Here is a 22,324-nt window from a genome sequence, read left to right as displayed (position 1 = left end):
GCAATGTAGAACATTGTTGACTGAAATAGAAAAGGATTAAGTTAATTCAAATGAATAAAAGAAAAATCCATATTGACCACAAAACACTTTTTCCCCTCGAGAATAATCATCAAAAATCCACCATCAGTCGGGTTCTTCAGTATGCTGTATTACAGTGTAATATTGGGAAAAAGAATAACACAAGTTTCCTTCACTGCACGTGTGTTATTGCTTCTTTATCAGGTAACATAGCATGTTGTCACCTACCTGAAGGACACTTGTCTGCGTCACCATTCAGACTCTGGATGAACCTCCTAAAAAAAACAAACAAAGATTATTTTCAAATGAGGAAGTATCCTTTCCGAGACTGTAAAGCAGGTCAAACTGGATGGAGTACAAGTGAAGATGTCTCTTCATAGTGGTTTTGTGTTTGCTAATGCATGAGCAGAGTACTGGTATGAAAAAAATAAAAGATTAGGAGGTGACAGAGAGGGTAAGTACTGTCAGTCTAGCTTTAGGGGGACTTACTGATGCCGACTTGGAACCTCAAAGATGTTGACGCAGGCAGCGTTGCGAGGGTCCCAGGCACAGTACGGGTCTCGAGCCAGGATACAGTCATCACAGGACAGATACCTGCCGCAGAAAGCTGTGGGGGACTGCACTACACCAGAGTCTGAACCAGCATACAGCGAGCGCGTCTGTGGAAACACAAGGTCGTTCATGTTAACATGCCACAGAAAAGTGCTTAAGACAGTTCACACAGAAAACAACAACAATGACAAACCTGGTTAACACAACACAAGTTTAAAACATTAAATCAGCAACATTGCTTTCTCCAGACAACCACAAACCCACAATACAGGAAAGATTAACTTGCAGTCTCATCTGATTTTGAAAAAAACAGCTGGTTTGGCTTTTAACTGTCATGCAATCTTTTTGGCAACTTCCTTATGTGAACATTATCACAACAAATTTAAACACATACTTGCAAGTTTAGATACTCTTAGCTTAAAAAAAATGTACTGTAAATGCTGTAAATGCATGTCATACTCAGAGGAGTTTCTATTACTTTGTTATCCTATTTACTTGAGGCGATCTATTACAGTCACTCACCATTAATTATGTCAGGCTGGGACACCTGTCAAGTAGCATTGCGAGATGTGTAGCTCAAAAACCTCCTAATTTATCTAATACTGGCGTCAGTAAAATCCCTCATTTTTAACCTCTGCCTGAAAAGGCTAATTTCAGCTGCTGTCTCTTTAAGAACCCCCTGCCCATGGAGTCCACTTTCCTCTGATTGGCCGGCTCTGTTAGCAGCCGCATAAAAATTTGAGTGAGCTTCCGGGTGGGCGTGTCCTACAACTTTACTTCATGCTTTGCTCTAGGACGTCGGCAGAACCGAACGTCGGGTTCTGGCCAAGTCTTGCAAAATTTGTGTATCTCTGTCAAACTTTGCCATGGTCGAGTATGGACATCCAACATGGAAACATTTGATGTATGTATTTAAATATGGATCAGCATAATAGATCTCCTTTAAGTGAGGAAAGGCTTAATATCAGAAACACCAGTCGCTTGGCTGTAGTTAGATGTTGACTGGCAGCTGAGTAGTATCATAGCAACAATGAGTAGTAGTACAGCAACAGATAGACAAGCTGACAGTCTGGTGGGTGCTTTGCTGTCTTTGTGGCTCCAACACCAACTGTTAAAGGGAAGTCACTGACCTGAGAGGACAGCAGCAGGTTTTTTATGGACTCCGAGTTCTTCAGGAGCTGAATCTCCTCCACAATATGCACTTCTCCATCGATCACCACTGACTTGTGCAGGATTCCCTTATCTGGAGAGGAGAACGGTAACGTGTCAATCAATTAGCTGGAAGTCAGAAAGAAGCCTCTTTCGATACAGTAACCTTCAAAGTCTTTTGTACTAAAGATCCGCATTCAAGGCTAAGTTAAAACTGATCAATTAAAAAAAGAGATTTGTAATTATAGACGTCACTGAATGCTGAATAAAGAAACATAAGACTTGGGCTCTGTATTAACACAAGCATACTTAAAACTCAGAGAGTCACGTTAGCATCAGGGACAACGTTACTATTTCAGGACACCCTTCCTCGCGCGTTCTCACCTGTTCCAGTGAAGATGACATCGTAAATGTTCTTATCGAGCGCACGGACCCTCTCCACCACGATCTGAGTGTAGTTGACGTCTTTGGTGATGAGGCGAGGCCCGTTGCCGATGGGCAGGACGGGATCCTCCAGCAGCGGGTGGTCCTTAACAAACTGGAGGGTTTTGTCGGGCAGGTGGAGAGAGGTGCTGATGTTCTGCTGTCGCATCTGGCTGTTCATACACTGGTGGAGGGAAAAGGCAGACAAGAGACAGTTCATCATTTATGAAGCAAGAATTTTTCCACCTACGCCTACATTGCACCTACTTAATAAAGCATTTCTTCACCCTTGAAAACAAAGAATTTGCACAAGAATTGACACACTTTGGTGTTTGACTGCACTTACTGCTCCTGGACGTGGAGAAGGGGTGATGCCGTTGTAGCGGACCCACTTGGTGTGGGATTGCTCCACTGTGGCCTTCTGCATGTACTTGCCCTTTGAGAAGACCTCTTCCACAGCCGTCATGTTGTAGGCACACACCGCTGACAGACCCACGTTACCCCTGGAGGATGAAGATTTCAATTTAGCGCTAAATTTGTCCGATTTTTTTCTTCTTCTTCTTCTTGTCTGACCCCTACTGATCCCCATCCCAAGATTGAATCACATCACTGACCACTGGGAGGTGAAGACCCCGTAGATCACGGTGTCCCTCCAGTCTGCTCCCTTCAGGATGAAGACGTCATGTACTACATTGAAGACGAAGTTGAGCTCGGGCATGGAGCAGACCAGCTTGGCTTTCAGGAAGGACGTCCATTTCTTCTGGAGAGTGCGCTGACCCCCGAGGTCACCCTATGGAAAAAAAAAAACAACAACTCATCAGCATGTCAGACGAGGGGGAGACGCAGAAGGAAGTAATAAGGATAGAAGAGACGATGGCAGAGTGTGAACGTGTGCATAATTTTCACTGGGGCTGGAGTGGGACACATCAGGTTTTATTGTTTTTCATTTTCTCACCGAAGTCCAAACATTGTTTGCTTTCTGTCTACATATAAAGGTTTTATAGTTACCTGAGACGCCTCGAGTTAATAAGAATCTCTCAAAGCAATAATCTCTACAAGCAGCAACAAGAGGTGATACGATGCTTACAGGACCTTTTTTGTCTTGAAGGTTGCCTCTGAGGGAAAATATAATCTGCTCTAACTTATTGTTGTTGTTTTGCTGGAGCTATATACGATCTAAAAATAACACCTGCACACACTCCCCCCCCCCCCCCCCAAAAAATAGTTTTTCAATATATATTCACAGCCAATATTCTCTTTCAAAGATGCTAGATTTTGAATGTTAAATAAATTAAAAAGTAAGCTTATTCTAAGTGGGGTCAGTGCATTAACAAAACATTTTCTACACAGCTTTCAATTATTCTTTATAAATTTGGAGTTATATACTCAGCTCATTACAGGAAATCAATAATTGTGTCCTGTGAAAATATTTTTTTGTGTTATTTCTTAAGAACATATCTTTTATTAGATGCATGTGTATGTATTATATTTTTTTCAATTTTCTTGGGAGTTTTTATGTCACGACTTTGGTGCTTTCAAACTTAAACAAAACTTAAAAAAACGCCCTGCAGTTTTTCAGTTTGAGCTGCATGTGTTAAAGCAAAAAGCCACATTTTTAGGGAGGGGGGGGGGGGGGTGATGACATTTATGTTCTGTGGCCAGCATGCGACAATGATAGACTGTATGCATGCGCCCAGTGCGATCTCCGTTGATGTAACAAAACTGCTTCATTATGTTTTCTGTTTGTTTCAGTATGTTGCTCTCCGCTCTGTTGTTGATATTGTGATAATGTAGATCTGATTCATAAGTTATTGTAGGCTTCAGACTTTATTTTTCTTCATGACACCATGATGCACTAATGATTCCCATTAGGTCAGGAATAGAGACAATGAAGGGAGGGGGATTGAGAAAATGAAAAGGCCAGCACACACAGACACAAACATGCGTAGAGGGAGGCTGCTGGGATGTGCAGATGGTACCTGACGTGTACTGACCTTACAGACGCGCGCCACCCTGGGGATGAGCAGCTTGCCAAAGAATTCGTATTCAACCGACACCTCAGTGAAGAAGTAGTAGATTTTATCGTCCTCGCCATCCACTCTATTTGCGCCTTCTTTGATCACGTCGGCAAAGACAAAACTGGGCTCTGCAGGGGGGAAAAAAAGAAGGATGATTGGACTGCTTTTGTAAAAGCCTCATTGTATTATATTATAAGATTTAGTCCCTCTCATGACAATCTTTAAACTATCACAATATGTCACGTCCGTATATTGTTATTACCCACCATTAAGCCATGATGTGGAGTACTCCGTCCTCAGCAGGGACTGTGATGGAGAGTATCTGGAAATAATCGGTTCACTGCCTAAGAAGTTATAAGCTGTCCCTGAGTACAGCTCCCCATCTGATAGAGAAGCAGAAAAAAAAAAAAGCAATTTTAGCCTCCCAAAAAAACACGAGATTATTGGGGATTATTGTGCATTTTGCTGCAGGGCTCGCCACCGACAGAGCTCTTCAAATAAAACTGGCCTCAACTCACCAACCATAACAGTAGTGAAGCTTTGAGAGGGGTCAAAGGAGCACTTCCCCCTGCCGTCTTCAGGTCGACCGACCAATGAGAAGTTAGAGAGGTGCTGAAAGAGGAGTTCACAGTTAAATTTCACTGAAAAGTTTGCAATCCCAATTCATTTATTGAATAAGATGCATAAACCTACCAAGTAGTCACACTGAGGCTGGAAGGCGTGAGTGCCGCAGACATACAACCGCTGGCTGTCCACGACTTGGAGCACTCGGATGTAGTTTAGGCAATCCCGCTGGAAAACAAAGTAACATATACTAATAAAAAAACTAATATTTATTGTCTGCAACACTTAAAGTCCCTTAAAAGAGTGATTTGGTCATGACATAAATAAACACTTTAATGGTTGAACAAACCTCCTTTGATTTCCCTTTCAGCGTGCACATGGCCATTGGGTTTTCTGCAACTTTCCACTGAACCTAAAAATAGAACAACAAAAATAATGAACACAATTTTCCCGAGAATGAATTTGTTTCTTGATTGTTTCAAATTCCAAGTTCTAATTTTGATACCTTGTTATTTTTGACTGTCACATCGTTCTTGCTGAGCTCAAAGATGGCCTCCCTGGCTCCCACATACAGCGCATCCTTTTCCTCACTCAGCAACAATGTGGTGTAGTTGAAGATCCCAGGTTCGGAAAACTCCATCAGATCCAAATCTGAACACAAAACAGATTCCATTGTGTTACTTTTAAGTGTGTAAAATGTTTCAATTTTAACCTGCTCAGCAACAAACAGCAAACCAGCAACGTCAGGGACCAGGCGGAGACCCAAACAAAGATACAAGGAGACTTATCCTGAGAATTGTGGATGCTCATTTATCAAGGGGGGCAAAAACAAATCGATTAAGGAATCCTTATGTTCTCCTTAATCAACTGGGGGGGGTATATAGCAGATAAATAACACATGGTGCAAATTTCAGTCATTTTTTCTTAACCGATAGTAGAACAAGTTAACAATTAATGATCGATTAATCGTTAATAACATAAACACTTGGGACACAAATGTCTACTTTTGTTACAGAGACACAACAGCATTGTGTCGAGTAAATCTCGGCACTGTGTGTTGGGTGATTGATGGCAAAACTAGCCAACATAGTTTGTGGCTGGCTACGGTTGTGCCGGGTGCGAGTGGGTTCAGGTTGTAGGCGCCTGGACGTAAACGCCACAGCGATGAAGGCAAGCACCCTCACTGACTGACTGAAGCAGTGAAAACGTGAGCTGTGCTGGTTCTCACAGCGACTCAGTTAGTGGAGCTATTTATGTAACCAACAGAAAGCAAACTGAACTTCCGCCTGACAGGAAGTGCTCATGCTTGAGAGCCTGTGGTCAGACTGTGGGACTCTGTTGACATATCGGTACATCGAAGAAACAGGTGCCTCTGTAGTATTATGAAGCTTGTATTGAAGCAGCACAAGCACATCATACATAATCTTTCTATACAGTAAAGCCTGGTGCATACTTCTGCGTTGAATGCACACCGTAGCTTACGCTGTAGTGGACCTTCGCTGTTGTTAGCACTACATACTTGTAGTGTGTTGTGTGTCTGCGTAGCTCTGCAATACTCCACCTACAAATGAGAGTTGGAAGTCTGATTTTTATGCTTTGGGTTAAAACGGAGCATATTGTGTTGTTGGAGTCGATTAATATTGAGCTGCATTATTCTAGCTTGTAGTGTTCTACCTTCTGCAGAATTTTGAAAACGGCAGAGAGAACGAGACATGTTGTAAATGTAGGAAATACAAAAACAACGCAGCAGTCCAATCACAGGACTTGAGGTTGCATCATTTCAACATGTATCAAAAAGAAGGTGCACGCCAGGCTACATATGAAGGCATCTCAGTTGGTACAGGACTAAGAGAACCTATAGTGTATCTCACAGCACAGATTTGACACAGATGTATAAATCAGGCTGAAGATAGTTCAGGTCTCAGGGCGCTGATGGCCTAGCGGTTAGGTTGTGCCCCATGTATGAAGACCAGTCCTACAAGCAGGTGGGGCCAGGTTAAAGTCTGACCTGCATCATGTCATTCCCCTGCTTGCTCTCTCCTGATATTTCACTCTGTCCACTGTTCTCTCTCAAAAGCCCAAAAAGAAATCTTCGGTCCAGGTCTCCATGCACTGCTGACAAGTTGAGTTGACACTCGTGGTCTCAAAATAATGAACACCAACACTCACTAACAAGTACAACTTCTCACTTTGAGTGCATCCTCCATGACTTACCGGTAAGCACAGTTTCACTTTAAATCAGCAGGTTTAGAAAGAACATTTACAAGAAATGGTTCAGTTTTCTAAGGATGGAGTTTACAATAAGAAAGAGGATAAGTGTAAGGATGTTGCAAACAAAAACCCTTGAAAAACTGAAGTAATACATGGTTGATGAGGTTAAAGAAAAGTGAATTCATTAGAGAATTCCAGAACTTAAATTGTTGAATTTATAGCATATAAATAATACTAATAAAACAGGACACTAACACCATCCACTGTTGTTAGACACTTAAAAAAAGTTATTACAACTGTGAGCATTTTTTCTCTCGATCACCAAGTGAACGTATTCCCCAACCTCTCAGTAAAATGTCTTTTCTTATTGAAATCATCCAGGTCAGCCCTTACCTTGGTGTCTCCAGGACGTCCGAGGCACAGCGTGGGGTCCATGGGTAGACACCTCCAGGAGCAGCCCCAGAAACACTCCCAGCACGCCAAACCCCATGTTAGACTCTGGTAACTTCGGAACTGTGAAGTTTCCTCTGTGAGACAAAAAAAAAAAAAAAAGAGAGAGAAGCGACACATTCAAACCCGGTGAAGCAAAAAGAGTGTGTTTTACAAGCGAGAGGTGATGAACGATTTCTTCACAGGCTGATCTTATCATGCAGCACAGACTCTAAAATGGGACAGGCATCAAATCCACTTCCCTCATACTGAGAGCTGGCAGAGCTGATTCATCCTCTTTAGTATCGCTTAGGAGGTCAGTGTGCTACGTCACACGCACTCCAATGAAATCAATGAAAAGACACTTCTCAGACAATCAGAGAAATATGTGAAGATTATGTTCTGACAAGAAAATACATATATATTTATCATGTGATTTATCACAAAAAGAGGAAAAAATGAATATATTACACAAGAGCTGCAACAATGACGCAAACAAATGATTTGTCAATTAAGAGCAGTTAAAAAAAAAAGAAAAAGGATTGCAGCAATTTATAAAGAGAAGATGCAACTATGACCTGGTTTAAGCTTTTCATTTGTATGTAAGTTAATGTCATATCAGAGGGTCTGATGGGTCTTTTTCATACACAGATTCTGACTAAATTCATAAATCTGAGGAAAAAAATAATTTATCAACAATGAAACTTACTACTATCATCCTTCAAGTGATAATACCTAAAACTGCTATTCCTAACACCTTGTATAATATCATGTAAAATGTCAAACATCTTTATTTTATCTCTTTGACCGCATGTGCTTTATTTATGTCGCACTAGAAGTACATATTAGTCACATCAACTACTGAAGTTCACACAATTTAAATGAGGAACTTATGCTAATCCTGTCCTCTCACTTTCCAGTCAATGAGTCAGTCGTCACTGTTTCACACACAGACAAACTGAGGAAGAAACATTTTGATAGTGATCAGAAACAACTCTGACATCTGCATTTTTGCACACATTCTTCTCCTGAAATTCAACGCCAAGCTCGTAAGCTGAGCAAGAACCATTTTAGAAATGTGGGGTTAAACAACAAAGCAGGAAAACTGATGTGGACTTGCATCCGAACGAGGCATGGTGGGTCGTGTTGCTGGTGGGGTACAGCACATGAAGCTGACCTGGCATAACAGTGATGGAAAAAACACTTTTGTGTGTAGTGAGCATAAAGCCGTGCACTTGAGTCCAGTCTGCCTGACGTTCATGCATGAAAGTGTGTGTTGTAACTCTTAATGTTGAACGTCTTATGACCGCTGTATGACACTTCAGTTTACTGGTATGATCATTATGCAACACAGCAGGCTTAAGTAAATCCCCCCTACACTTATTGAAACTTACATTTATGTTCTGCTCTGCTGATTTGTGTTTCTGTTTGCCTCGGATCATGACGACAATGACAATGATTATGATGATGATGATGATGACGACAGCATGGCTGGTATCCATCAGCTCTAATCAGATATGGGTGTTGTTCTCCATTTGCCAATTTGTGTAGCATTGTGATCTTTCAGCCTGTTCACAGCTCTCCCCTGGTGCAGGATGTGCCTGATAAGGACTCCATTAGGCCGCTTTGAACCATTTGTGTACGTGTTTTAAAATATCCAGACCCACCTCAGGATGTTGGTGTTGTCATATTCAATAAAACCCTCCCGTTGTAATCAAGTCCTGGATTTTTGTCTTCAGCACTGGGCCCTAAAAGTGCAAGTCACTTCATAGTCTGGACACCGGCAAAAACAGTAAATGATTCTAAGATGCGGAGAAGTGATTTGATTTAAAAGGTAATAAGCAGCAAATGTTAAAGTTTTTATAACAACAAATGTGCTTTAAGTCATTTCGTTGCCGCTCACTCGAGTCTAAAATGGTAATAATCTCTGGAAAATCAAACCCTATTCCAAGTTGCCTGTTGTAGGTCAGCAGAAAAGTATGTGTGTGTGTGTGTGTGTGTGTGTGTGTGTGTGTGTGTGTGTGTGTGTGTGTGTGTGTGTGTGTGTGTGTGTGTGTGTGTGTGTGTGAGCTCATGCTTTAAAGCTTAAGTAAAATATTAAAATAAATCTCTAAATCTGTTCTCAATCCTGCTTGTAATACATGCAATGTTTGTTGCCAAATTAACTGCAGTGGGAGCGCATGCAGAATAATCTTGTGGTCAAATTCCCCCCCCCCCCCCCCCAAGACCAAATTCATTCAGACCTGCACAACATATTGATGCCCTCGTACATTGTCATGACTCTGTTAATATGATCAACACTGAGATGGTATTAACTCACAGAGTAATTAACTGATATAATTCAATAATAAGGATAACGTGCTTCCTTTCCTCGATCCAATCATGTGAAAGGAGCGGTGTGCTCGGCGTCAGCACAACTCCGGCTTTGTACTCTGGCTTTTCTCTCGTTCGACACAGTCGAAGTCGGCTTTTACGCGATCGCTCTGGGTCGCTGATGGAGCGCCGTGGAGCCTGCATTTGTGCTCCATGTTGTTTTAATAAGCAGGAAGCAGGTGGGTTCCGGGCAGGTCAGGTGATTTCTCTGAGAGGGTAACGTGATCTGGCTCCAAAGCAGGTTATTCTGGTTTTGTCGTCAACGGGTCTGAAAAGAAGGTGAAGTACCCGCAGCACACCTCCGCAAAAAAAAAAAAAAAAAACAGGGCGGGTCGGTCACACGAAGAAGGGGATAAAGAGGTTTATCGTATGTCTTGTAAGACGAGGATGAAGGCAGTTCCTTATTCACATGAATCAACAAGCAGTCGAGCAATGTTGAGGATTTAATGAGCAATCAAGCTACTGAAAAGATTCATGTTAGACAAAGTAACACTCAAGACCCAATAAGTAGAAAACAAAATAAAAGGTACCCTCTTCCAAGTATAAAGCGAGGGGTTTGACTTCCTGCATGGGTCATTTGTCCTCATTTCAGATTTAACACCTAAAATTACAGAACAAAGGCTAAAATAAAATGCCTGTCGAGCACTTCTTAATGACCTAGTAGCACCATTGTGGCTCAAATATAGGTTAGTAATCAGTTACCCGGTGGAGGGGGAGATATATCATGTGGCAGAGCATGAACAGACAATCGATGAGGGACACCACAGCAAGAGAGAAAAAAAAAGGAGAGACTGGTAATTGATTATTGATGTGGTTGTAAGTTAGAACAAATTGCCCCAGAGGAATGACCCGCCTAATACTGGGGTTTGTATTTCTTTTTTTTTTTTTTCTTCGTGTGAGGGTTTCCACCGTCTAAATCTGGCAAAGATGGAATTCCATCCCGGCTTCAGCCTCCACTCGGCTGAAGAGGGGGTCAAACACACAAGGACCTATTGTTTACTGAAGATGAGGGTAGCCTCCACTCCACTCCACCCCCATCACATCCACATCATCACTGCAGAGTGCTCCACAATGAACAGAGAGAGAGCGAGAGAGAGAGAGAGGAGGGAGGATAGAGGACTAGGAGGGAGAGAAAGACATCTTTTCTCCCTCTCACCCAGTTCTTTTACAGTCTTGCCAATCTAAATGCCAGGACAGCTTAACCCTGAGTTTAAGCCAGCGTTTTTAAAGATCACATAGGCCCGTGAGATCTGGATGTGGAAGCGTCCAGTAAAGATGCTCCATTCACCTTATTCACTCCGACATCACACTCAGGATGAGAAATTTAAATGCTGTTATGCGGTTCCACTGAATTCAAGGGCTGACAAACGTCATCATTAAGCTGCTTCTTGGTAAATGAGCAACAGAAATGATCAAGTACAACGAAAAGACTAAAGGCTATCTGGCCATAGGTGTGAAAACAGCACGTTGGAAACCCCATTAACATTGAACCAATTACAAGATGTTTTGATTAGCTGGAATTCTGAAGTTCTAATAAGTTCACTACAATCAATTTATAGAGTAGACTAAGGATAGTGCAGTGTGGAGGCAATTTAGGCTGCATTTAACTTCAAACAATATATTAGGTTAAAAAAAAGCTTCCATCAGATATAAAACGCTACCACATAACAACAGCCTTACTAACACTAACTCCAAATGATTAATTATTTGCCTTCATTTTGAAAGGACAGCTGCTGATATAGTAGGAGATCAGGAGAGAAAGAAAGAGAGAGAGAGAAAGAGGACTCACATTGTCCCCAGGTTGTACTTGAACCCGACCGTCCACTTGGAGGACAACAGCCTTCATACTTTGGGGCACGACCTAACAGCTAGGCCATCAGTGCCCTGACTCCTGAACATGGCTAGAAAATTTTCAGTCAACCTGCCCCTGAAACCTTCCCAAGCTGCCTTCACAGCGTAACGCTTTCCCTGTGAGACGAGGGGAGGGGGAGGGGTCTCAGGAGGCAAAGCCATGACTTGAGACAACGCTGTAGAAATCCAAGAAAGCAGCACAGCAACAGAGTCCAACACTATGATGATAGTTTTTTTTTTTGCCTTAATATGAATGCTACGTGTAATTGGACATATTTAAAGTATCAACAAACGAGTGGAAAACATCACGAAGGAGCTTTTTGCGTTACGATCACACTGGTCGTGCAGTTGCTGTGTGATATTTCATCATCACCGCTGCCTGATGCTCGCTGTGAATCTTTCTGAATCTTTTCTGTTTTCACACATCAGCTCACCACACCTTCACCTGGAAGGCGTCTGGCAGGAACAATTCCAGGTAAAGTCGGGTGAAAAGGTTTTATACATTTAAAAAAAAAAAAAAAAAATTGTTTCACTTTGAAAATGGCCGGATTTTCACCATCCGTTGTCATTTCAGTCGCTCATGAATTAAACAGCAATGAAGTGAGAAGAATTTGTCAGACATCCTCAAATAATATGACTCGTACAACCTTTAACACAGCAGTATAAACAATAAAACTTCAGAGTGACACAGCGAAAACGGCTGCTGCATGAATATGAGAACAATAAAATGTCTGATGACGGCAGCAGAAGCTGTTTCTGTAAGGCAGAGACTGAGGGAAAGAAAGAGAGTGATGTCAGCGCAGTGTGAATGGATGAGATAACAAAACTAAATCCAGAGTGAAAAGCCCAGACAGACAAAATTTCTCTCTAAAAATCCCCTTGTGGCACACTGCATTATTAAAATCCTCAAACTAGACTTATCCCTCTATCCCTGCACTCCTGACGCCCTCTATCACTATAACCACTCTGAGCCCCATTTAGGGCAAACAAAGCTTAAAAAAAAAAAAAAAAAAAAGCTTCAGACCCCTTGACGCATTGCTACAGTAGCAGAAAGAGCAGACTGGCAGCTACCCTCTGCTGCTGAGAGATTTAGAGGAGTGGCCATACTGGCCGGGGATATTTAAGACGGTTGCCATGCTGGCAGGTCTCTTTGAAACCTTTGTGTTCTCCTCTCAGCTCTATTGGCTAGGCAGGGTGGTTGACACCTGCTCGGGGCCTTGGGGTTCCCAGCACTGAGCTGGTAACTGGGCACAGACATTGGCGGGCTGCCCACTGAGGGCAGGGGGCAGAGTGGGGGAAACTGGAGCTTGACCTTTCTGCACATGAGGACTTTGAATCTGTTAGTGAGAATCAAAGAATTCAATAAATCTGATTTATCTAGGAAGTGCTTTGATGTGCTTACGCCATCAAAGTCATTAAGGGCGTGCAAACCCTTTAAATATGATTTATTGACTGGCCGGGGCGGGAGGGGGACATGCACTGTTTCCTAATGAAGCAAGACCACAACGACTGCTGGATTATAGAAGAGCCTCTTACAAATACAATCTTTCATAATAACCCATTTGAGTAAAATATAACAAAATCTTAACATGTAAGCCGAAGAGGAAAGTTTGGTTACTTGCAGAGCAGTATCTTTGTAAAGGACAAAATGATACAAAGAGACACAGAGTCAGGTTTGTACAACCTATGGCCTTTAAACACAGCCAGCATTCTAAGAGTAAAGGGCATAGGGTGTACAAACCAGATCCTCTGGCTGGTAAGAAACAGGGGGGAAAACAAAGTCATGGCTCTGCAATCCCTAATCTCTTACATGACTGATCTGAAAAACCTAGAAAACCTGAGTGTAGTTCTCAGTGGCTCTGTTGCTTTCCCTGGAGTTTCATGATTGCAAAGAATGTCAAAAACAGTTTTTTTGTTTTGTTTTGATCATACAGTCAATCTCAGATATGTTAACAGTGAATGTCTCACAAGTATGTGACCTCTTTTTTTGATGGCTGCCAGATTGGATATCTTTGCCAAAACTTTTGTTGTAGTATTTTAAAAGACCCAAGAATCATCCACAGATGTATAAAATTTAAAATCAGTGTCAAGACGATTGGTGGTTGGTTACAGGATTTAATTCTGGGTCATGCGGTTTGTCTGTTTGGTTCTCCAAACAACACCTACGGAAGAAAAAAAGAAAAAGATACAACTCGACTAAATTTGGAAATCAGAACACTTCTCCTCTCCTGCAAATATTGGATAACAGATTGATCTGCAACAAGTGTATTTGGTTAGAATTGGCTGCATGTATGACTTTATTAAATGAATGGAGGGCTTAAGTGTGTCATAAAGGTATTTTATGAAGATATATATCTAGAGCAGACTGATATATAAAAACTTAACCACTGTCTCCGACTTAGAGATCACTTATTCCCTGATGAATTGGTAGGGTGACTTGTCACATAAGACCCCCATAGTGGTTTAAACACTTCCCACTTCATTTCAAATGCAGAGTGTGCAGAAAAAGAAGCTCCACATCCTGCGAGCAGAGAGGATGGTGAGGGTACGGAGGGTGATGAAGGGTGATGTGAGGGATTTGGACATTCAGTGCCTGCCAACAACTCCAAACCCTCCCTGGCTCTCTTTTCCATGTACTCACTCATCATCAGCATCAATGCACAGAGATGCTCTTCTTCCTTTTGCCGCAGCACGCCAAGAGGCTGCTGCTGCTTTTTTTTTTTTTTTCTTTCCTGCTCCGTCTGTTGCTATATTAGCAATGGACCTAACCACGCAAAAACAAACTGTGCAATGGGAAATGTGCTTTAAGTAGTTCATTTAGTGGAAAGAAGTTCTCTTCTGGCAATTCAGCATGACATTTTCAAGCTGTGAAACACACTAACTTTCCTAAAGAAGTACCCATGTTCCTACCACTAAAAAAAGTAAACCATATTGTTAGTTTATTTGAGGAAAAAAAACAGCTCAAACTAATGCGGTCCTGCAAATAAATTCCACCCGAGTTTACACTGATCAGCTCTGCTTTCAAGGTGCTCAGCCTTTTTAGAGTTAGGATTATGTGGTCGCACTGGGAAGCAGCCGTACAAGAATAATAATCATATCACATACAAACAAGTAGGAAACAGCTGTAACAACCAAACAAACATAACTGGACAGACAAATACACATGACTCGGTACAAAAGAAAAGCGAAAAACCAAACATCTGCTTACAATGCATCCTGTAGCGCCAAAAGCCTAGTGGTTATGTTGCAGTCCCCGTGTACCCCGTGTTCTCGTCGCAGAGGCCGTGGGTTCGAATCAGACCGTGGCTTTTTGCTCCATATAATCCCCGCTCTCTCTCCTCCCAACATGTACTGTCTCTCTCTTCAGCTGTCCTAATCCAATAAAGGCAAAAGGCCCCCCAAAATATATCTTGGAAAAAAAGCTTCATCCTGCAAACGATCATGAAGTTGGAACAACACCACTTTAAATACGTTTGAGAATTATACCCATGATACAGACAGAACAGCTCAGATTACACAGTATTAGCTCCATCTAATTTTACCTGATAAACTTCCAACTGTGTGCATACGACCCATTTTCTTGGTGAATGACTGCTGACCTAATCTAGCGTACCATCTGTACAGCACCCACCCAGCTATGGGAGTGGTGAGAACAGAACTGACAGTTTATGCCAATCAGGGTGCTGTGGGCCAGGTTTTCTAACAAACCATAATCATATAATGACATAGTCAACCAGTAGTAATGATGTTATTATTGATGGATTGTGCTGTAAATATAGAGCTGGATATAAGAAAGGAAATACAAACCAAATGGAAATTAATTAAGGTACTCTGTCAATGGCACAAAGAAAATTAGGTTATTAAAGGGACGTGTGTTTACATTCAAGTATGAATTTGTAGTCACATGATTTTTTTCTGTTGGATTGGACCCATCTTCTTAAATCAATATTCTCCTTTTTTCTTAGCCTTCTATGAAAATCTATTTTATTTGTCCGACAACACAACTATATCAAATGTCAGCATGGTTGGGGAACTTGTGAGAGCATGACAACACTAAGTTCCCATTTTCTGACATTCTAATGGCTTAGAAAAATGAATCTATTCAAAACAAATCTGTTGATTTATCATATTCATACTTGCCTAATATTCTTACTTAACACAACTGTCTTAAGTATACCACACAACAGTGTAAACCATAGAGCATATCTGCATTCATGACATTTAACTCAGGGTTGAAATAATGCAGTTGGATGGCAATCTTATAAAACTTTTATGGCTGGTTTTACATTATTAAAAAACAGAGCTAAAACCAACTCTGATGTTTGTACTTATTTGTCAAACAGCACTTGGCCTTGCTCTTTTAATCTCGGTTATTTGGAGCCAGGCCTGTCCAGGCCCAGAAATTGCCAGCGAGAGAGAGAGTGGGAGGGAGAGAGAGAGAGAGCCTTTACTTGAAACAAAATACTGAGACCACAGAGGATGACACATTGATGGAGACAGATGTCAGCTCCAATGTCATTTGCAGATTAATGCAGTTTGGTGTTAGATGTGGCAGGGACTGGAGCACGCTCACATGTGTACATGATAATGCCAACTGCGGGCATCAAATCCCTCTTAGAAGAAATGACAGACAGAGGGAGCTCATCTTAGAACACCGCCAGCTGCATCAGAGTTTTGGGTTGCGTTTCCCCACAGGCTCAAGAACCGTTTCTGACATTTCAAGTGTGGACATTCACGGCTTTACTGTCTCTCAGTATTGGCGACAACTCCATGCGACGATTACATTACAGCTCCAGTATTTGTAACAGTCAGATGAGTAGAGTTTGTTCTCTTCTTTCTTTCTTAACACCCATAGCTCTTAAGTTTCCATTTTCAAACTCCAACTTCTTAGCCCAAACTGATACAGACTCGGTCTTCCAGCAGCAGTGATTAGCTCTTTCAAATAGCCATTCAATATGCTGCACTTATTATGGTTCTTCTGTGTTAAATAAATTGGGTTCAATTTTGACTGTTTTCTGAGGGTTTTCTTACCTTCAGAACAGTCGGCTAGTCTGAATTTTAATTTCTGTTGAATCAACATTGAAATGAGCCACTACCTCCCTAGGCATTACCAATTTCAAGAACTTCCAAAAAGACAATTTAATCATAACAAAAATGGTTCTGAAATGCAGAATTTGGAAATGTAAACCTGTGATTAATGAATGCCATTATTTGCAATCAAGTATTGAAATTCAGCTTGAAGCACAGCTTTAAAAAAAATTTGAAGTTAAATAAAATGAGTTGGGGATGTGTTGCCATTAAATTACCTAGATTAATTTCACCTTGTATTAAGTAATTAGTTTGTAATCTAACTAAATTACGAGAACTGAGTTTAAAATTGCAATGCCAACACATTTTTATTTTGTGACTTTGTCAGAGTACTTCCACATGTTCCTCTTTGTGCCTGCTTGTCAGACTACAGCATGCCATACTAGATTGATAAACTCAAAACATTCAAATCAGTCCATATGTATAGTTTCTCTTTCAGGTATGTCAATATTTTCGATTTAAAATATAAAATCACTGCCAAAAAAACTTCTGACATTAAAAGGTTGCTTTAAATTAGTATTTTTTAAACATGTGATAACTCTGAACAAATACTGCCATATAAAAATTGTTCTTTACTGTTTATTTCCACTCCCAGTAAACAAAACTGGTTCTCCCTTAGACCTGCCACCAGGCATTAATGTGTAAAATTGAGCTCCCCTTCCTATCAAGACCAGTTAGTCCACTTCTCAAATTGTCTGGATAAAACAGCACCAAAGTGTTCCCTTCCCCTGTGGAATTCAGTGGAAACAGACATCAGGCTTCAGCTGTGAAGTGCAAAGCCACCATGTCAAAGCCGCATCATGTTAACATCAAGACAACTGAAATCCAGTGAACAGCTGCAGAGCTTCCTCTGCACAGCTGACTGATGGTCATATGGAGAAAAATTGTGTTTAAAAACTGCGACAGATGATGCAGCAGTCAGCGTACATTATCCTGGGTGAGCTCCCCTGGGCGACAGATGGGAGGAGAAGTTGAACTTCACAAAAGCCAGATCGGGGATTAACGGCGTTATCTTCTACATTCAGCATATTATTTAAAAAAAAACCCTTCATTTAAAGCTGAATTTTTACATGGCACACGTGATTATGTCTGATGTTTAACAGGCTGTACGTAAATCAATTAGGAAGAATTTCGATGTAGGTAATCCATCAGTGACAACCTGAATGTCTAAATTAAGGAAAAGGGCTTGTGTGAAGGCAACACTATACAAGGGATGTTAAATAGAAACCCTCCTATATAATTACGGGTTGTAGGGCCCCTGCTGAGCTAGCATGTCGACCTAAAGTGGCCACAGCAAAGGCAAATGAAGGGTCAGGTCCAGTAAAGGGTATATTTAGTCTGTCGATGGCAAGCTTTTTAAAAACAACACACCCTTTCCCTGAGTCACATGGCTCTGTAGGATTAGAAAAAAACGTCCCTATAAACATACAGACCAGCAGAGTTTTCTAACTAGAGGAACAAGGAGTGCTGTGTGGTGTTCCCCGTCCTGCTACTAAATATGCCTCTTTAGTTTAACATGAAAACATAATCACCAGGCGCTCTTTCTTTTAATTAAAAGGAGAAAATAAAGGAAGGAGTTTTACAATTGACATCTGCAAAAGGCTAAAATACAATGCAGGAAATTCTGTTTTGAGGATCCTCCATAAAAGCGGCTGCTTCTGCACGCTTCTATGTCGTCATCCTTACCAGATTAAAACTGTCAGACGGCTGCATGAGCAGTTAGCCGAAGCTTGGCAGTTCATATTTGTCATGAATGTGTAAAATGCTAAATATTGCTAATAATGAACACATAAAAACTGAAGACATTGTTTTTAAATCTTGATTGTCATAACTAAGTGCTAAGTTTCTCGGTTGGAACACAAAGGCACGCTATTGAAAAAGTTTTAGAATAAAGCAACTGGCTACTCTGTAGTGAAAACATTAAACACTTTTAGAATTCATATTATAAAAATAAGCTGAGTAACAACTAGTGTTGTAGTCAAAGACCACACTAACCAGGACCAAGACATAGCCAAGACCACAGTGCTCCGAGATCAAGACAATACCAAAACATTTAGGGATCGAGACAGAGTCAAGAGCAGAAATATCCATGAAAAATCATCATCTTGTGTGAAGTGGGCGTGTCACTCGCTTACACCAAAACACCGGGAAGGTTGCGACCGTAACGGGGGGGGGGGGAAGATAAAAATGACATTTTTAATGAGTTGACGTTATTTGTTTATTTAGAAAGTGGCATTTCCTTCCAATCACTGTAATGACGTGGAAAATAGCCTATCAGTGGTGGTCTTGATTTAAAATCTGAGACCGAGACAAGACAGAGGAAAAACGCTTTCGATTCTGAGACGTGACAGAGACCTTCAAAAAGTGGTCTCGAGACCGATTTCAAGTACTACAACACTATTAACAACTAACGCAGAGCTGTGAGAACAGTCTTTTTCACCCTGAAGATTGTAAACATAAACATTTTCACTTAGAGATTTAAATATGATTGATTTCATGCTTTTTATTTTATTCGCAGGACAATGCTTGTTTTTCCATCCTTTTTTTTTTTTCCTTTTCTTTTTTTAAAAAGAAGATATTTCCTATAGGAAGACAACTCAAACTTTCAAAGCTAAGCTGATCTGCTGTGAGGATGCTGCATACTGCCTTAACGCACAACTAAAAGCCCTCGCTTTATGTCACTTATCTTACTCGCAGACCATACAGTCAGGGGTCATATAAAAACCACCGCTCACAGCAGAGTAATAAACCTTTCACTTGATGTCGTTTCCTCCAGGCTGCTGCGATGCCAGGGAGGCCTTGGGGCGTATAATGTGGGACTATTTTTGGAAGCTGCGAAAGCCCAGCAGAAGGTCTTGTGGTTCCCGGCTGAAGGCCTCGCGGTAACAAGAATGTGAATGGTAGTCTCATTGGTAGTAGCTTTTATAAACAGCAATATAGCCGAGTGCAGGTGACTTCAGCCCCCAGAGTGAATCTTGAAGTCTGCATTTTCAATCAACTGACGAGGAAGGACATATCTGAATATGATTGCCCTAACAGATTCATTTGACGCACTAATGAAATAAAACGACAGTAAAATAAAGAAACAAAACTCAGTCTTTTATATTACAGTTACTAGGCTTTCCCACCAGTCAGGGCACATTTAAAGAGGCTGTAAACATCACTAAAAACCTTCCTATATTTTCCCCTCTCCTTTCTTCCTTTAAGAAGGACTCCTTTCTCTCCTGCTTTTCTCCCAGCACAGTCTTCAGCAGGCACTGATTTCATGGTGGTAATTTTGGTCCGGCAGAGACAAAAACCTCCTTTGGAGCGCTGTGTGAAAACTCAGCCCATCACCCACAGGCTGCCACAACACTAACAGTGTGTCCCCCTGAACTTGGCATACCAGGAGATAAAACACTAATTTCACCGTTCCCTTCACAGCGCACAGAGGGGTAAACAACACAAAGGCCGGTCTTAAAACTTGAAACAGTCATCACGCAGACATCTCGTGATGCGGCCGACAGATTTAGGGCACACTTCTGCCCTCATGGAAATTACAACGGAGAAAATCAGGTAAACGTCCATCACAAGAGTAAATCAAGAGAAATAATGGAAGGTCTTCTTAAATCCCTGAACTCCGGGAAACAGGTGTTGTCGTCAGCTAACCATTAACCAAGCCCCTTCTTCCTTAGTTACAGTTGCTATGCAGGCCAAGCATTCCTGCACAGCACATATGCAGTTTACAATAACAATGGCAGATTAAATGATTAAAATTAAAATTAGTTTTGAAACAATAGGGCTTTGATTTGAGACTGAAGTAAACCAAGTCAGGCGTCTTTATTTCTCACTGACGGAGGGCAATATGTTGGCTCAGTGTATTTTTGTTAAGTCGTAAGCTAGCTAGCAGCAAACAGAATAGCTATTGTTACTGACCAAGTGACAATTTAGCACCCAAGCAGTCAATGTGTTTAATAGAACTATGTTTTTATAAATATAATCTCTGTGTCTGGAACTCTTAGTGAGCTACAGATATACTCCTTGGCATTGGAAGTTAAGTTAGCGTACTTACTGTTATAGATGGCACTCTGGTTAGCCAAATATCAGAGATGCTCTGATGCAGGGGTGGGCAACTGGCGGCCCCCATCAACCCTCAACGTGGCCCTCGGGTCAATTTTTACATATCAATTAATTGGAAACATGACAAAATCTGCCGTGAAATCAGGAAAACCAGAAATATGTCCATAATAATATTTGATCACTGGTATATGTTGAGTTAAATTTGAGACATTATTGACTGTAAATCATTTTTGTATACTACAATTTGGCCCCCAGGCAGTGAGAATTAAATGAATGTGGCCCCTTGCTGTGACCAAAGTTGCCCATCCCTGCTCTGGTGTATCTGTTAGATATCAATATCGACTGATATTTGCCCTGTTGACAGACATCAGCCCATCATCAAATATTGTGGCGCCGATGTCTGTAGCCGATGTGTATCCGTTCTGCAGCATCAGTTTAACGCTGATAAGCTCGTATACCTAGCTGTTTATTCGGAGAGGTTTTTTTTATTATTGGGCAGAAGACGTCACCTGACATCCAGTCTGCAAGACATGTTCCAGTGATATTGCAAGAGGAAGGAATATAAAAAAAAAATGAAAAATGTATCAAATTACAAGGCCCCTTGGAAAACCAGACACCTAGCAGAAATTAGGGCTCTGCTTGATTCTTTTATTCTGTCGGTCAAATGTGGCTGTTCAATACAAAGCTGGACCAATTTGTTGTGAATTTTTTCCAATCAGCAGAGTAGAAACTCCTATATCAGCCCACATGAGTCTCAGGTGTTACCTTTAAGACGCATGTGTCTCAGAGCTTTCTGTAAACTAAAATAATAAATCACAGATATTTGACTGGTCACTTGAGGTCATCACAAGGTCTTTTAATTCAGACTCTTGTAAGGCAGACTGAGCTAAAATTGTAGTGGTGGGGGGGGGGGGGGGGGGGGGTGGGGGGGTGGGGCAAACACTCAATCCATTACTTTACTCTGGTGTGTTTGGTTTTTAAAAAGGGTTCACAAAGAAACACCCTCTCTATGCGAGTCGCCATCACATTGTTTCAGTTTGGGAGAAATGTCAAGTTGGAAAAGACACTGTTGTGCCTTGTTACAGTTGCTTAGCTATGAGGGGACAATCAATGTTTGGAGGAGCGCTTTCAAAAACAGTGAACGGCAGAGAAAAGGCACAAAGCAAAGCTGGATGTCTGAAAGGCCACTGAAAGCAAGCAGCTGCGCATGTATACAACGTTGACCAACAGCTCGCTTCCAACAGGTATAAAACAAATGAATCAAAACTTGAAGAAAAAAAATAAGGAAACTTGACGAACTGATTGGGTAAAAAGAACAGCATCAATTTAAAAAAAAAAAAAAAAAAAAAAAAAAAAAAAATCATACTTTGCACCAAAAGCACCCAAGCCACGCAGAATGAAATCAGAGTTGCATTGCCCAGGTGTGGTCATGCAAGGGGATTATTTAAAAAAAGAGGATCAAAGCCCTGAGGTGGTTACAGGGGGGGGGGGGTGTTTGTAGAAGCATGCAGCATTCGTGTTGAAGCATGCAGGGCTGCTGAGCAGCTCAGTATCGGTCTGCAAAGCAAAAAAAAAGAGGGGGTTGGGAG

The 22,324-nt window shown here is 41.3% G+C and overlaps 1 protein-coding gene across 7 annotated transcripts in view; it reads right to left on the bottom strand.

Moving 5' to 3' along the window:
• Positions 1-22,324, bottom strand: part of sema4d (sema domain, immunoglobulin domain (Ig), transmembrane domain (TM) and short cytoplasmic domain, (semaphorin) 4D) — a 45,201-nt gene that overhangs the window by 5,923 nt on the left and 16,954 nt on the right. For all 7 annotated transcript variants that reach the window (XM_065965548.1, XM_065965546.1, XM_065965550.1 and 4 more), the window contains 13 exons: positions 7,329-7,462; positions 5,230-5,375; positions 5,074-5,136; positions 4,854-4,952; positions 4,679-4,772; positions 4,427-4,543; positions 4,137-4,288; positions 2,757-2,932; positions 2,489-2,645; positions 2,104-2,326; positions 1,701-1,813; positions 508-677; positions 247-293 (listed from right to left, as the gene is read on the bottom strand). In XM_065965548.1, coding sequence (XP_065821620.1) covers positions 247-293; positions 508-677; positions 1,701-1,813; positions 2,104-2,326; positions 2,489-2,645; positions 2,757-2,932; positions 4,137-4,288; positions 4,427-4,543; positions 4,679-4,772; positions 4,854-4,952; positions 5,074-5,136; positions 5,230-5,375; positions 7,329-7,425 — 1,654 coding nt within the window. In that variant the 5' untranslated portion in view covers positions 7,426-7,462. The remainder of the gene's footprint in view (positions 1-246; positions 294-507; positions 678-1,700; positions 1,814-2,103; positions 2,327-2,488; positions 2,646-2,756; positions 2,933-4,136; positions 4,289-4,426; positions 4,544-4,678; positions 4,773-4,853; positions 4,953-5,073; positions 5,137-5,229; positions 5,376-7,328; positions 7,463-22,324) is intronic.

This window comes from Labrus bergylta, chromosome 17, assembly GCF_963930695.1.
Source record: "Labrus bergylta chromosome 17, fLabBer1.1, whole genome shotgun sequence".
Classification (NCBI taxonomy): Eukaryota; Metazoa; Chordata; class Actinopteri; order Labriformes; family Labridae; genus Labrus; species Labrus bergylta.
Note: the sequence above shows the minus strand (reverse complement) of the source record. Positions and strands in the feature narration are given on the sequence as shown.